Source organism: Cyprinodon variegatus, unplaced genomic scaffold, assembly GCF_000732505.1.
Source record: "Cyprinodon variegatus isolate N-32 unplaced genomic scaffold, C_variegatus-1.0 Scaffold499, whole genome shotgun sequence".
Classification (NCBI taxonomy): Eukaryota; Metazoa; Chordata; class Actinopteri; order Cyprinodontiformes; family Cyprinodontidae; genus Cyprinodon; species Cyprinodon variegatus.
In genome coordinates this window covers 438,224-453,917 of record NW_015150952.1, presented here as the reverse complement: position 1 = coordinate 453,917, position 15,694 = coordinate 438,224, and the positions used below count along the sequence as shown (strand labels likewise).

At 38.6% G+C, this 15,694-nt stretch overlaps 1 protein-coding gene across 7 annotated transcripts in view; it reads left to right on the top strand.

Moving 5' to 3' along the window:
- dysf (dysferlin) overlaps positions 1-6,603 on the top strand; it is a 100,880-nt gene extending 94,277 nt beyond the window's left edge. For all 7 annotated transcript variants that reach the window (XM_015390436.1, XM_015390441.1, XM_015390438.1 and 4 more), the window contains 4 exons: positions 2,597-2,769; positions 2,890-2,999; positions 3,088-3,235; positions 3,413-6,603. In XM_015390436.1, the coding sequence (XP_015245922.1) occupies positions 2,597-2,769; positions 2,890-2,999; positions 3,088-3,235; positions 3,413-3,472 (491 nt within the window). In that variant the 3' untranslated portion in view covers positions 3,473-6,603. The remainder of the gene's footprint in view (positions 1-2,596; positions 2,770-2,889; positions 3,000-3,087; positions 3,236-3,412) is intronic.
- Positions 6,604-15,694: the final 9,091 nt, after the last annotated feature.

The window sequence follows — 15,694 nt, the reverse complement described above, 5'->3', positions numbered from 1 at the left end:
GTCTTTTATGCCCAAATCTGTGTTTCGTCTTTGTGACCAACATGCTGAAGAAGAAGAGTACTGAAGTATCACATCATATTTTACCTCAATGGTTCAGTTGCATTTATATGATGGGAATTGTAAAGGGTCCTCACCTGTTATTTTACAAAAATGTAATGTTCTAGTCTGAATACATCTACTTAAAATTAATTTTGTAATTTTCCTATGTTTTTTTCTTTAAGATTATGCTGCAATAAGTAAAGAGGATTTAAAACCTTTGATAAGATGGAGGAAATCATGGATGCTGCTGTATATTTTTGGATTAAATGCGCAGCTTATGTTTGGTATTGTAGCATTTCAAGAGCCTACTTTAATTTAATAAGGTTCTTGGTTTTTTGTTTTGTTTTTTTCTTACATTCCTGAAATTCTTTTTCTGCTAAAAGAAAGTCTCTGCATTCATATTATTTCCCCTGTAATTGAGTTAGAATCGCATATTAGTGCCTTCTGGGGGTAGACAAATACTTAAGTCAATTTAAGTTTGACATTCAGACAGATTTTCCTCTTTTCTGGCAAAGGAATTAGGGTGTAAACCTAGCCGAGAAACCATATGTGCGATGTACGGACAACTACTGTGATAACATTTATCTTTAGAATTAACACTCTTTCATTTCCACTGTGTCGGCACTTTTGGCTGGGAGGGAGAGGCTGATTTTATTTTTTCTCCACTGAACTCAAGCTGTCAAAATTTTGCCTTTCCTTCACCCCTGACTCTGCCTCAACCCTGTCTCTTGAAATAACTCACAACCCCTCTGGCTCCCTCCGACTTGCCTCAGTTTGTTTCCCTGCCCGGGAAAAAGGGGAGGACGGCGGTCGGAGCTACGGGTCGTCCCTTTGCGGCGTGATAGGATGAGGATTCCAGATTCAGAGCCGTTCCTGTCTGTCACCGTCTCGCTCGGCTTTACTCTCCTCATCCCGGCTGGGGTGTGTGGCCACCTCAAAGCATTTTTTCCATGCCTGCCTGTCTGCAGCTCGTCGGCTCGGACCGCTGACGGTTAATCTTCCTGAACGGTGTGAGGGTCAGACGCAAGCAGCTTTCCTGCAGACACGCTTCTGAACTTGAGCTAACTCTGGAAAAACACTTTCAGTGGATGTCTGGTCTTTCTGCAGACCTCCATACTTAATGTCAACATAATTAAAACTTTAATAACCAGCTTTCATTACAGGATCATCTGTAAAAACCACTCACAGACTAATTAATCACAATATTGACTAAGGAATAATGCATTAAAAGCTTATTCTTGGTTTCACAAATTCCCTCCTTGAAAACTCTGATCTGGCCATCCCCTTGCATTCTCAGTTGACATGTGCCTTGGCCTCCTAACATCTACATTTTGCTGTATTTGACTAGATTCTGTTCCATTCAGCCTCACTTTAGCTGATGTTGTCAAGAAAGACCTGAAGATTGCTTGTGCATTATTGATGAGAGGTACTCCACACTTCACTCCACCAAGGTTGCCCATCTGTCACTGATTCTGTTCATAACTTTTATGGACCGAATTTCTAGGTGCAGCCAAGTTGATGAGGGAATCTGTTTTGGTGGCCTTAGAATTTGGTCTCACAGACTTGAGCCGGATAAGGGTAAAGTGCCTTCTCCAGGTTGGAGAGGATGTACTGCCCCTAGTGGAGGAGTTTATGTATCTTGAGGTCTTGTTCACAAATGAGGGGAAAATGGAGCTTGAGATTGATAGGCGGATTGTTGCGGCGTCTGCTGTGAAGTGAGTGCTGTACCGGTCCGTTGTGGTAAAGAGAGAGCTGAGCCAAGAGGCAAAGCTATCAATTTTCTGGTCCATCTACGTTCATACCCTCACCTATGGTCATGAGCTCTGGGTCATGACCGAAAGAACGAGATCCCAGGTACGTATGTGTTCTGGGCATGTCCAACCCAGAGGGAGACCCAGGACACACTGGAGGGACTGTTTCTCGGTTGGCCTGGGAATGCCTAGGGATTCCACTCGGGGGAGCTCGCACAAGTGGCTGGGGCGAGGCATGTCTTGGCCTGCCTACCGAAGCTGCTACCCCCACAACCGGATCCTGGATAAGCAGAAGAAGATGGGTGGATGGGTACTCCACTTTTTAAAAATTGACCTCAAAAGAGGTTAAGCTCTATGTAGCTCTCTAAAAAAAGGATATTTCAGAAAGTAAAACACAAAAACATTTATGAAACACTGGGAGCGAATACTTACTCTGTACATATGTGAACTGTAACATTTTCAATCTTCTTTCAGGTACATACAGAACACAAAAGGAAAATTATTGTTTGATTTTAACATCCACATTAATCCATGGAAAAAAAAGAGCTTGTCCAAATAATGCATTTTGCATTTGCTGTGGAATAGCAGAAAGTGATAACCTATGTTACTCTTTGGATTGTCCTTCCATCTTTTGAGTCCACCTTGTTTTTTGCAGTTAGTGCAAACAGTGAGGTTAGGAATTATAAATGTTGGTAAGCCTTAGAGGTCAGGACAAGTTCACTTTGGTTTTACATTTGGGATAGTGGCTCATTGAGAAGTGTTTGGTCTTAACTATGGTCTTTAAAATGCCATAAATGTGTGTTTAGGCCACATAGTGATGGACCTGAACCACATGTTGCGTCCTGCCAAGTCTCCAGAGAAATGCACCCTGCAGACGCTGGACCAGCCCATGGAAAAACTGGTCTCTCTATTTGAACAGAAGACCGTTAAAGGATGGTGGCCCTGCACCTGTGAGAAAAACGGGGAGAAGATAATTGCTGTGAGAACACCCACAGACACATTTTATACAAATGCAGTCCTGATTTTTTTGGTTTGGGGAAATGGCTGCAGAAGCAGGTACAAAAATTTAGGAGTCTGAGGATGAATGTCTGTGTTTCAGGGGAAAGTGGAGATGTCCCTGGAGATAGTGACAGAGCAGGAACATGAGGAGAGACCAGCTGGGCTTGGCAGAGATGAGCCCAACATGAACCCCCATCTAGAGGAGCCCCAGTGAGTTACACACCTGCAGAGATCAACATTAAAACATAACATTAAAATCTCCCCTTTTCATCCTTATGCCCCTTTTTCTGTCCAAAAGGCGTCCAGAGACGTCCTTCCTCTGGTTCTCCTCGCCCTATAAGACCCTCAAATTTATTGTGTGGAGGCGATTCAAGTGGTTCATTATCCTTTTCATTATCCTCTTCCTCATCTTCCTCTTCCTGGGTGTCTTCTTGTACTCCTTCCCGGTGAGTTTCAGTTGGATCATTGTTCGGAGCTCTAATCCAAAATTGTGTCAGAAAACACATGTTTTTTGTAAGAGAACATGGTAAATATATATGTCAGCCAAACTGACATAAATGTTAATAATAGTAATCTTACTATCTTTAACATCTTGGCATCTCTGTGTTTGTTTTACACCTCAGAACTACGCTGCCATGAAGATGGTTGGACCATTTGGACCTGCCAAGGCTAAAGATCAGTGATGTGGAAGAAACTTGAGGAAAGAAAAGACGTCAAAAGGACATAAAAATCAGGAAATTTATTCAAAAGTGATATTCATGCTTTTGTCTTCTGAGGCCTTCTCATCTTGCTGTAGCTCTGATTGAAGAACCTGAAGTCAGTCAAGTTTTACTTTAAAACCCTGATTCTGAGCATCAACATACAGTAATCAAAAGAGCAAAGAAACATACAGACACTATTTTTTTTATCCCTTTATGCTTTATGCTGCCAAGGTTAGATTTGATTAAAAAACTCCATATTTGTTTAGCATTTTACTCGAAAATTGTTTTGCAGAGTGTAGAAATGTAATTGATTATTTGATTGGATGTATTTTGCTCTGAGTCGATGTGATCACATGATGCTATTAGGTGTTGTCTAACCTGCCTAAGTGTCCACTTAGCTGCTGTCTCTTTAGTCTTTCCTAAAGTTGCACTTTTATTCTCCTCACTCCATCCTTAATTTGCATTTTTATGGAATATTTGATAATTATTTGATCAAATTCTACTTTAATAGTTCATTTTAATAATGCAGCGCATTGAAACACAATTAGTCTAAATCAAACAGAGGAACCCGATGAAACATTTTAGATTGATTGGAATTAAATTTTCATTTCAATAATAAGATTTTCTTTTTTCCGTTTTCAAAATGTAACCATTCTGATCTTCTCTGTAGCAAATCCCTAATGGTGTTAGCATTTGCTTAGATATTGCGCTATCCAGTGGCCACGCTGTTAGAGCTGATCTCTATCTGAAAGTTAAAATTATACCTGAAAATGTTTGTTTATCTTTATAAAGATTAAAGTTTAAAAAAGATTTGTCAAATGGAATTAAGTTTAGATTTTCTGTCCAAGATTTTTATGCAGCCTGTTTTTTTCAGCACTCAAGCTGACCTTTAAGGAAAGGCTTTAAGAAAATAAAAGGACGCAGTTGTTGTGTTTAAACCTTTTTAGCTTGATTTTCACAGTAATGAAAACTTAAGAACAACAGGGAACTTGAGGTAGGCTGAATGGGAACTTTATCAAAACTTAACTTGAGGCCCCTCTTCCTATTTGGAAATATTAAACCACTGACAGTATCTCTGAACCCGGGCCACATTTCATTTTCTTAAAGCAATTGGAAATTATCAGTTATTACAGTAGTTATTAATCAGTAACTACTCAAACAATAAAGAAAATGTTTAGTTTTCGGAATCAGACTTTAACTATGGTAACACAACATTCAACAAAGTAACAAGTAAACATCTTTCTTCTCATTCCCATTCTGTTCCCTGTTGCTTCACTGCTGCCTCTCTTCCTCTTCGAGCCTCACAGCTCTAACGGTTCAGCAGGTTAAGTTGAGGATTTGTTACTGTTGATCTCAGAGCTTGGGTTTTGTTAGTTCAGAGCAGCTCTAGGATGGATGAACTGACCTGATAAGAACTCATAACGCTGTCTGTTTGCCAGGTTTTTAAATCCTACAGCAGCTGCTGATCCTTTCATAACCAGAACACGAGAAACAAAAGGAAAATAATCTGAAATTTTATTTATTTATTTTTTTAGTTAGAGAGCATATAATTAATTGCAGCATATACCGTTGAAATTATTATAAAGGGGGAAAAAAGCTAAAGTAACAAAACCCATCTAAGCCTTTTTTTTAAACTAGTTTATCATACGATGTCTTGTTTTTAGTTTTGTTATAAAATGGATACTGACTATCATTTAGACATCTTGGAGGAACAGATGATAAATAAGAGGTTTAACAGCCTTAACATATGGTCCCTCACTATAAAAATAAGGTAAAATCTATTTTGTTGCATCAAACTTACTTCCAGAGTAAATCTAAAGCTTTTGAATATTTCGTTAATAAAGGTTTAGAATAAGTTTTATAAGCTTTTGGACCCTTAAAAAATACCATAATGTAAACCAATTTTCAATATTCAAAGAATATAGGGAAGATTAAAGGACCTTTCCAACAAAATTGGTCAAATGGAGGTCACAAAACAACCCAGTACTAGCAAGCTCAGCAGGCCTCGCTTGGCTCATTTAATGTCAAAGTTTTTGATTTCATAATAAGAAAGAGTCTTCACAGAAATGGCCTCCTTAACACGGCATTATTAAAAAATAAATAAATAAATCAACAATGAAGCATGGTGGTGTAGGAATAAAGGATGTAAAATGACCAGTAGAGTCTGAAGATGAATGTCTATCCATCAGCTAGTAACTAAGGTTCTCCAGCAGTAAAATTATCCGAAAAAAACAAGTCCACCTTTCAACGATTCAGGCTTTGGTGTGCCCAAGTCAAAGTTCATATTTACATTTGGCTGAATTAATTTAGCATGACATTAAAAAGTCTTAGTATTAAAACGGTTCTGGAAGAGACGCAGACAGAAGTACCTCCACATTGATGTAGAAACCTCTTTACAAATTATAGGAATTGTTTGATGTCAGTTGGTGCCCCTAAAGGAGCTGCAACTAACTACTGTGTTCAGGGTGGGGTTACTTTTTGATATCATGCACAGCTTGCTTTGGAAAGCCTTTTTTTCCCTTATAAATGAATTCATCTATTAAAAAAATATATTTTTGTCTCAACATAAACTGAAAGCATTGATGTGTTAGAAAATGTGTTGATCATAAAATCCTGCAAAAAAAAAAAAAAAACCCTTCAAAAACATTTTAATGGTCCAGATAATATACAGGATACTTTCATTTAGTATTGTGTGTCTTACAGTTGTTGCATACAGAGCCATGGACTTCCTGCTTTAGAAAATTCTGCGTATGACCTCAGGCAAAAGTATCCAGATGCCCTTAAGCTTAAACTCAGAGCTCTTTTTTTCAGAATTTATTGCTTTAAGTGAATGCAGCGTGCCTTCTCCTTCTGCAGTGACACTAACCAATGCCTCAGCAAGAAAAAAGTGCCCATAAGACTGTATTTTTATTGTAAGTTAGATGTGTTTACCTGTGTGAACTGATCACTGTGCTTTTGCATGAGCAACACTGAGACAAATCTATTTGCTGTTGTTACTATAAAATATAAAATGATTTATGGAAAACAGGCTGAATGTATTCTGTATTTTAACTGATACCTGCAGAGAGTTGCACCGTTAGTATCATCAATAAAACTGCACTTCTGATCAATCAGTTGCGTACCTTGTATCTTTTCGTCTTTTCTTGTGTTCAGGAGAATTCAGGAGTTTGAGCATTTCAATTCAATCCATCTCTATAGAGCCTTTCAAACAATTAGTACAACCATGAAGGGGAAAAGGTTACACTTTCAGCAGAGATTGAAAAACATGGAATACACTTTTCTAATTTCCAAGAGAAGAATGGACCTCATGCAACAACTTGTTTTTATAATTTTGTACAACTTTTTCTCCTACCATGGGCTCCTATTCCTTTGCCACATAGGATTCAAAAAATTTTCTAAACTTCTGATAACTGAGTAACTAATCCTTGTAAACACGATTTAGTCCACCTGTGTGTAAATGAACGCGCTTCCTGGAAAACTGCAAATCTGCATAATTGCCGCCCTGATAAATCCATATAAGGTTATGACTTCAAGCACTTGTCAGACGGTGTTCATTCACAGGTATGGCATTACAGACGAAGAAGAAAGACTTTACCAGTTTGGAGATCGAGGTTCTTGTTCAATATGACCAAAAAACAGGGCCAACCAACGACCCTGGATGAATGGGGAGGTTCGTAAATCACCAAAAACACAGAACTCAGTGATACAGAGGCACTGAGGAAAGCGCGTGACTCCCATGTGGTCACTAACCTGTGTTTCTCTCCTGCAGAGGTTCCTGATAAGATGCCCTGGCTGCTGCTACCACAGTTTCGCTTCTTAATAAACACTTTTGAATTATCCCATTGTCTGTCTTGCCTTGAATACTAGGGCCTCTGTTCAGAGCCTTGACAAAAATTTACCAAAAAGAATACAACAAATCCAGGAATTAGCTGTTCAATAAGCAATTAAATATACAATTTTAAATTAACACTGATTTCTTTGCATTTTTTTCAATTTCTTTAATTATAATTTCTGTATGATAACTTAAATGTATTTCAACAGTTTCTGAATTTAGTAAGGCTAAGTTAAATAAAGAAGATACATTTCTTCAAGGTGACCATTGATGGGTTTTTTCTGGTAAAGTAAGAGGTAATTTTGGTCTGACTTTGCCCAAATTGAATTTCAAGATGTTAACATGTTGAGGTTCTGCACAGTTTGAAATCTTTCATCCTTTCAGTTTATTCTCAGTGTTTAATCCTGTTCAGGGCAGTGGTTTTTTGGGGTGCCTCTGTTAAGCTGTAAAAGGACAAAACTCTCTTTAGTCAGGTTACCAGTCACTCGTGGTTAGCATAAATCAGTAGAAATGTATAATCAGTGAGATAAGGAGTGATGTGAAAGTGAGCTTTTTACATAGGTTAGGTGTTGCTGGTTACTTAGAGGAATGTGTTAATTGGCCTCTGTACAAACCTGCAGCGTCGGCTGAAACCTCGTCTGTAGGGATTCCTTTCCTGAGCTCCCGCAGACCTTAATTATTACTCTGTTGTCCCACCTCTCTCCTCCCTCCAGCCCATAACCTCACTCTTTTTTCCCCCCTCGTTGTCTTTTTCATGGTCAGTCTTTCAAGTTCTCGGGGGTGCTGTTAGGGTCACCCTGAACTACACGTGAACCTCTGACCGCAGGTTGTGTTTGCAGTTTGGGTGGCCTGTTTTTACTCCACCATCTCTTTAATTTTCCTAGCCCTTTTGCCTTTTTTCATCCTTCCTGACCTTCCCTCTCCTCCCTTCTTCATCTTGTCCCCTTTTGTTGCTGCTGCTCTTTACCGCTGTCTGCCCTTTAGATACCCTATCAACTTTAGTAACCCTAGTTTCTTTATCAAACTAGCACTGAAAAACATCAGGGTTCTTCCTTTCTAATCGCCACCTTAGAAGACACTGCACACAACAGCTGAGTAACAGCTTTTACATAAATGGCAAGGGATGCTTCATGTTGGGTTAAAAGATATTACAAATGTACCAATAGTTTGGTAAAGTTTCACCACAACCCCCAAAAATAGGAAGGACCTCAAATAGAGAGTTGAGCATAGAACTTCAGCAGTCTTGCTTTGTGACATTAAAAACCAAGACCAGCCTTTGAAAACATCAAGTTCAGTTTGGAAAAACTTTACTTATCCCCTCTCAAAAAAGGATAAGTTAGTTTGCAGCTTTCTCTAGTCAGCATACCATCAATCAAGAAAATAATACAGTATACAAACAATCTCATCACATTCCATAGACACTGTTAATGCAACACAAAAAAATAGCAAATTGTTTGGATACTGGCCAACAGGTTTTAGAGCCCAGTGGCCTTTATTCCCTGGGCCATGTGAGAAGCCTAAGGGTAAATTAAATCTGGAAAACTCTTATTAGCTACACCTGAACCACCTGTGATGTCACTTGTTCAGCTCCGGCCAATCAACTCGGGGGCCACACCTTCTCAGAAGTCAATCATCATCTAAAGATCCTCTTTATATAGCTCCTTGCCTAGCCTCTCTCTCCTGCACACAAGCAAACTTTCACCCACCTCCACCCCATGTTCTCCTTCACTCTCAGACTGTTCTCAGTCTCACTCACCCTCTGGCCTATTCCACCACCAGTGTTCGGCCCCAGAAAAATCCATTTCTAGGTTACTCATTCAAGGGAATTTTGATTCACAGTATCAAAGTCTTCTGCCGGGACTTGAGTGCCAAAGAAATAATTTTATTTATGTGTGGTTCTGCTCCATGAACCCCAGTCAACCTAAGCAGATGGCTGTTCGCACTGAGCCTGGCTCTGCTGGATTTTTCTTCTTGTTTAGCAGGAGTTTTCCTCTCCACTGTCGCTACTTGCATGCTCAGTGCGAGGATTGCAGAGAGTCAACGAGTCCTTGAAATGAGCTGCTTATCCTTAAATAAGTTACCTCTATGAATGATTGAATATTTTTGTAATTGCAGCTTTTCCCTGTGTGAGCCTTTCCAGGTTGAATTGGCTCCAATCACCTTGATTCCTGTAAACAAAATTGCGAGATATATGATGGATTTTGAAATATTTTGAGCAGCATTTACTTTTTACCGAGTGAACTCAGTCAACTTATTGTTTGGACAGATAATCACCTCCCCGTTGGTCCACTGCACTGTGTCTGCACCAACTTTGTTATTAGTCGCCGCTGTAAGGTAGCGGCAGCCTATGGCAACAGCGGGCCGCTGTGACAGCAAATCCCATAATGCTTTGCATGGACAGCTCTCCACGCAAACGTCCCATGATATATCTGCCTCTTCTAAAGCCTTTCTTTTCTTCCAAAACACTTTGTAGAGACTTTTTCTCTTACGACCCGTGGCCAGTGAGAAAGGTGAGAAAGGTGAGCTTCAATGACAGTCTGAAACCATAGCTCACCACAGAAAATGATAGCTAACGGGATGAGCATATAGTAATGCCTTAAATAAACATTTCACCCGACTGACAATAAGGAGGACCACTTATTTAGATGATAAACCTGGAAATAAAAGATCATCCTCTATATCTTAACTAGGCTTTATTTGACCTGTTGGCTTTATGAGGGCAGAGCACTATGTTAAATTTCCTATTATAGTTCCTCGGTCTGGAGACATGGTGTGAATTAAGTTGTGGGTTAAGTTTAGGGCTGACATCATACTTACAACTGTTAGAGTTAGTTTCCTTCATGACAGTTTCTAAGTCATACCAATAAGATGGTGAGAAATCATTGTGTTCCCCTCGACCTCATTCTCTTAAAGGGTCAGAGCAAGTAAATGAATGTCTCTAATGGTCAGGAGCTATGCTCTTTTGAAGACAGTCTTCCATTTGCCTTTGCCAGGATGTTCTTCATCCTATAGCTTCATCTCTTTGCTATGACATAAACAGAAAATCTCTGGTTTATAGGTGTATCTAAAGACTGGTTGTTAAAGTATTCAGAGGAGCTTTGAAAAGCTCTGGTCAGTGTACTCCATATTCACCAGGCGAAGAATGGAAAATGACCGGAGGGGAAGCTCGCAAACTGCTTTCCAGTTGTTTCATTGTCACCTTTAGATGAAGCTACAAACAGGCATTAGACTTCAAACAAACATAGCTTGTAAAACTGTAGTAGCTCCATCTGTAGCTGAGAGTAGGTTTCTCATGTTGTCAGGGTACAAGGCCATGATCTCACCTTACAAACTTTCACACCTAAACACATTTAGAGATATGATATCAGCTCGCAAACTCTTAAAGTGTGCAGATGTGTATTAACAACTTGCATCGACCCATTCCAGGGTGTTCAGTATGCAGATTCCTGCTTTGATGCTTAGGTCCAAGGTTCATGTTTCAGTGAGAACATCATTTAGTAAAAGTTTTGGACATAATATAGTTAATAATAGCCCAATGATTGTCTATCATAAAACTGTGTGTTCCACAACAAAGGAAAACAAGTACTTTGGGTGAACTTTTAATGGACATGTTCTTCAGAAGAGTTGAGAAATCACACAGCGGTTTAACAAGGGGCACCAGGGTTCTGCTTGTTCCTTTGAGGCTTACAGTCAACAACTTTTAAACATTTTTAGAGAATTTTTTTTGTGTTTTGTGAAAATGTGTGTTGTGTTCAGTTCAGAATACAAATGCAGACACTGATAAACATATTAGTACAATGACTGAAATAAGAGAAGATATTTCATATCCGTAAAGTTGTAAACTCTCCTGTACACTGTAAATGCCATGATTTTAAAATAAAAAATAGACCATTATGGATTGTTTTTGTTCTATAAAGGTTTTTTTTTTTAAATAAATAAAAGAAAAATAAATTGTAATTGGTCATGATGGGGGCTTAGAGGTTGAAAAGAGGCCAATATACAGAAGCTATTAGTCCTAAACACAGCTATCTGCAGGCTCATTTCATTGCTATCTCCTCCCTTTTTCTCTCTGCTAATTTCCTGTCCCATGACTTCCAATAAAGGCCACCAGTGTCACAAAATCTAAAAAAAAAAGTAAAGATGAGAGAAAAAGAGTGTGAGAACACCAGCAGACAGGGCACGAGCTTTGGGACGAGGCAGCCAGCCTTGCCCGCTTCTTTTACTTACCATAGCTAGAGATCGGAGGAGCCTACTGGGGAACCACGCCACACAGGGGAGAGAAGGAGGTGGCTGGCCGTCGTCTGCGCTGGAACAGTCCTTACAGTGATAATTTAAAATGGCTTTATTAAAAGCCACCTCAAACGCTCTTAAGGGCATTCCCCGCTTAATCCCTTGTCAACATTATTTTGTAATCTCTGCTACCTGCTCCGCTGTAGCTAACAGCCTCATTTTGTCCCTGATGGGATTTCCCTACGTGAATGTAAACAAAAGTTATGATTTTTCACCACCTTTGCCTCCCTCCGTTTGGCTTCACACCCAAGTTGGCTTCTCCATAGAGATAACAGAAATCCTTCGCTCCACCTGCGAATGTGCCTTCCATTTGATCATACCTTTATGATAAATTTAAGCATGTTGAAGGCTTACTTTAAAAAAATAAATAAATAAAAGAAAAAAACCTACATAACAATTAACAAATACAAAACTACAACAAAGCATTCAATGTTTAAATAAGCCAGCAAGAGCTGTAGAGAAGAATCCAACTGTTAAAATATGATAAAATATTATAAGGTGTCATCTCAGACAGATATCTTTAATACTAAAACACGCTTCTTTAGGTTGTATAGAGAGATCAGCTTGCCAATTCCCTGGACACCTTCACTATCCCACTGAGAAGAAACATCTCTTCAGGGTATTTCAAACAGAAGCTTGGTGCAGCAATACCTATAAGAAAAGTAGTATAGACCTCAGTTTGTGATACTATACTATGTGCCAAAACCATAGCTTTGTATGTTTAAAACTGGTTCCTATACAGTTACATGACATTATGTTAATTCTAGTATTAAACTCTAACAAACATTAGCTGCTTTTACTAAATGACTTAAAAGCAAATACAACCCTTTTTTTTGTTAGAGATTATTTATTTTTTTGCAGTGATTATTGCAATATAACCACTTAACCCATTTAAACTGGATGTTTTTAAATCTTACCTTTCATGCGTGTCTCTGTGTGGTTATGTGATACCATCAGGCTTAATTAGCCTTTGCAATGACTTTCTGTTGGTTGTAAACTCATTTTTACACACCATGCTTCTCTCATTAGACCTTTTGTTAACTAGCTCTGAGGAATGCAATTTGGTCAGGTCAGTGGAAAAAGCTGTATAATTTAACAAGATGCTAATCACCAAATTGTTGTAGGGTTTCGTCACTGTGAAGCTACCCTGTGGGAGGTTTTCCAGACCTCCGATGGGAGGAGAGATTAATCTTCTACCTTCCGCATCCTCTGGCTCATCTCTGAAACTACTGTATCTGAGCACTAAGAGTAACTTAAGATAATGTGGGGGCAATGTTTATAGTGCTGTCAGGAAGCATGAAAAAGGAAAAAGGTCTTATCCTCAATTTTGGTGTATTTCTTGAAAAGCCTTGTGACCACCTTGTGTTAAATTCGCTCACAATATGTGCAGCTCTATACAGCTTTTCCATCATTACTGCGAACAGTGGTGGCTGGTCAATAGAGGATGCAGTGTCGCCGCCCCACCTATCAAATGACCTTGATTAAGACTTGAAAAAGCAAATAAAAATAAAATCATAGAATAAAAATATTTTAAAATATATTAATATAATTTTTTGACAGGCGAGATAAATATTTATCTTGCTTGATAGCAGTGGTGTGTATATTTCATAAAGGGAAGCCTGATTTTTTAAATTCTATTTATAAAGTGTCAAGTAACGATAAATATCAACTCCCCTTTTAACTGGAATGAACCTCTAGCAGAACTAGGGTCAGTGTGGCGGCTCTCTGCCAAGGATGACTAGGGGTTGAAGGAGACAGAAGCAGACAGACAAAAGGAACATGGAATACATACAGTTAATCACATTAAAACCCAAACTAAGCTATTTCTAAGAGTGAAAAGGGCCAACTTTATGCCCTAATGAAGTCGTGGATGATAGTTTGACAGAGCACCAGGCCAGAGAAAAGAAAGCAGAAAGAACATAAAGCTGGTTTTTGAACTAACAAATTCTGCAGAATTGGAGAGATGTAAAGTGGTCCCTATGTCTTCCAGCAGTCTAAGCGTATAGCAGTGAAACTATGACAGCTCAGGATAACCTGAGACACTCTGACTATAAGCTATATCAAAATGAAAATTTTTAAGCCTAGTCTTAAGGGTATACATGGTGTCCGCATCACAGACTAAAGCCTTTAGTTGGTTCCATAGGAGAGAAGTTTTGTAGCCACTGGGGAACCTGCAGACTGAGAGCGAATTCCTCCATTAGGAACAAACATTAGATTTCTAATATATGAGCTTGGTTATTTAGGGCTTTTTAGTGAGAAGAAGAATATTTAATTATTTTCTGGATTTAATAGGAAGTTGATGAAAGGAAGCTATAATAGGAGAAATATGATGTCTCTCTTTTTTATTTTTTTATCCAGACTCTTGCTGCAGCATTATGGATCAGCTGAAGATGTGTAACTACCTTTTGTGCGATTCCTGATAGTGAAGTTATGCAGTAGACCAGCCTTGAAGTAACAAATGCATTAATTTGCATGTTCTCCCTGTGCATGAATGAGTTCTCTCTGCTTACCTTCACATTCTTCCACCGTCCAAAAACATGATTGTTAAATGGTGTCTCTAGATTGTTATTACGTGTGGGTGCATGTGTGAGGATGTGTACGTTCCTAGGCCTCAGAGCCAGAGGCCATTTTTCCAATTTCACCATCACAATGAGGACCAGTTGTTGTAAAGTGAGGACAATTTGCTGGTCCTCACAAGGTATTTTGCTGATGCTTAGGTTTAGGGCTAAGCTGTGAATTGGGTTAGGGTTAGAGTGAGGTATGCATTGGTAATGGTTAGGTTTAACGAGTGAGGATCTGCAGCACTGAATTGTGGTCAGCGTAAAGGACAGGACGTAACTTTTGAATGTGATTTGCTTTACTGAGTAAAGAAACACCTTTTAAAAAAATATTATTTCATATTCACTATAGAGAAAATTCTGTTAAAGATGTAATTGTTTTGACAAGGTATCACAATGTTTGTAACAAATGAAGTTTCCCAGACCTATTAAAGTTACCTCAATATCAGAACTTATCATTACAGGTTACAAAGGTTAAACTCAACAACACGCATTGGTTCTCATGCTGATGCAGCAGTATTAAGGCTCAAAAGTGCGTGCAGGACCCTAGCAAGACTCTAAAAACTACTGAGGTCCACTGAAATATTTTTGCGAAAGGACAGTAATATAAAAGTGTGCTTTATTAAATAATGCAGATATTTTATATTGAAACTGTAAAAAAGAAGAAAAAACTATTGGTATTAAATTAATGGATGTAAAGATTATAGCATTGATTGTGTGTGATAGCCATATACTGCAAGGGTTTTAAGGGTGTTGTAAGTGGGATTTTTTGTCAGAGTAACGGATGTAAACCAGCAGTTGTATAGGTGTGGTCGATGGCATTATCTAGGTGATGACATGTGACTAAACATATCAACACTGGTCAGACTCTGCAAAATTGTTTGGGCAAGCTTACGCATCTAAAAACTAAGTTTAGGAACCTTCAATCATTGTAACCGGATATTATTGCCACCAATTTAAAGTCTTACCTTATGGATTCATTCTTCTCAAAACGCTGCTCAGGAGACTGGCTCATCTGTTTATTTTTACGGAGCATGTTTGGGGTACCCCATTTTATCTAGAAAAAAAATTATTCCTGAAAAAAATGATAGGAAAAGATCTGTATGAGAATTTGGGTTTTCAGGGTTCCCATCCAAATAATTTTCTGAGCAATAAGTTGAGAGACATTTTTCTGGCATGTTTCTTTAGCCAAGGCTGAGTATCATGTGTTATTGGGAGTTGAGAGTTATTGTTAACTTTTATTGTTAAGTGAGGGATGTTTAGATGAGACATTATTTCTTTCATTGTGCTATTCATTCATTACAGGAATTGTTAAGCATTTTCAATAAATACATTTTGAATAAAATTATCATTTGTGAGGTCCTGGTTTTCCCAAATGAAAATATGGTCACCCTAATGCAAATCAAGGGTATTGCAAGTGGAATTTTTTCTCAAAGGAACCTGCGGATGTAAAATTTTGTTTGTTCTCTTTCTATCTATGATCTCATGGGGATAAGTCAACACTCTGAGACATGAACAATGAAG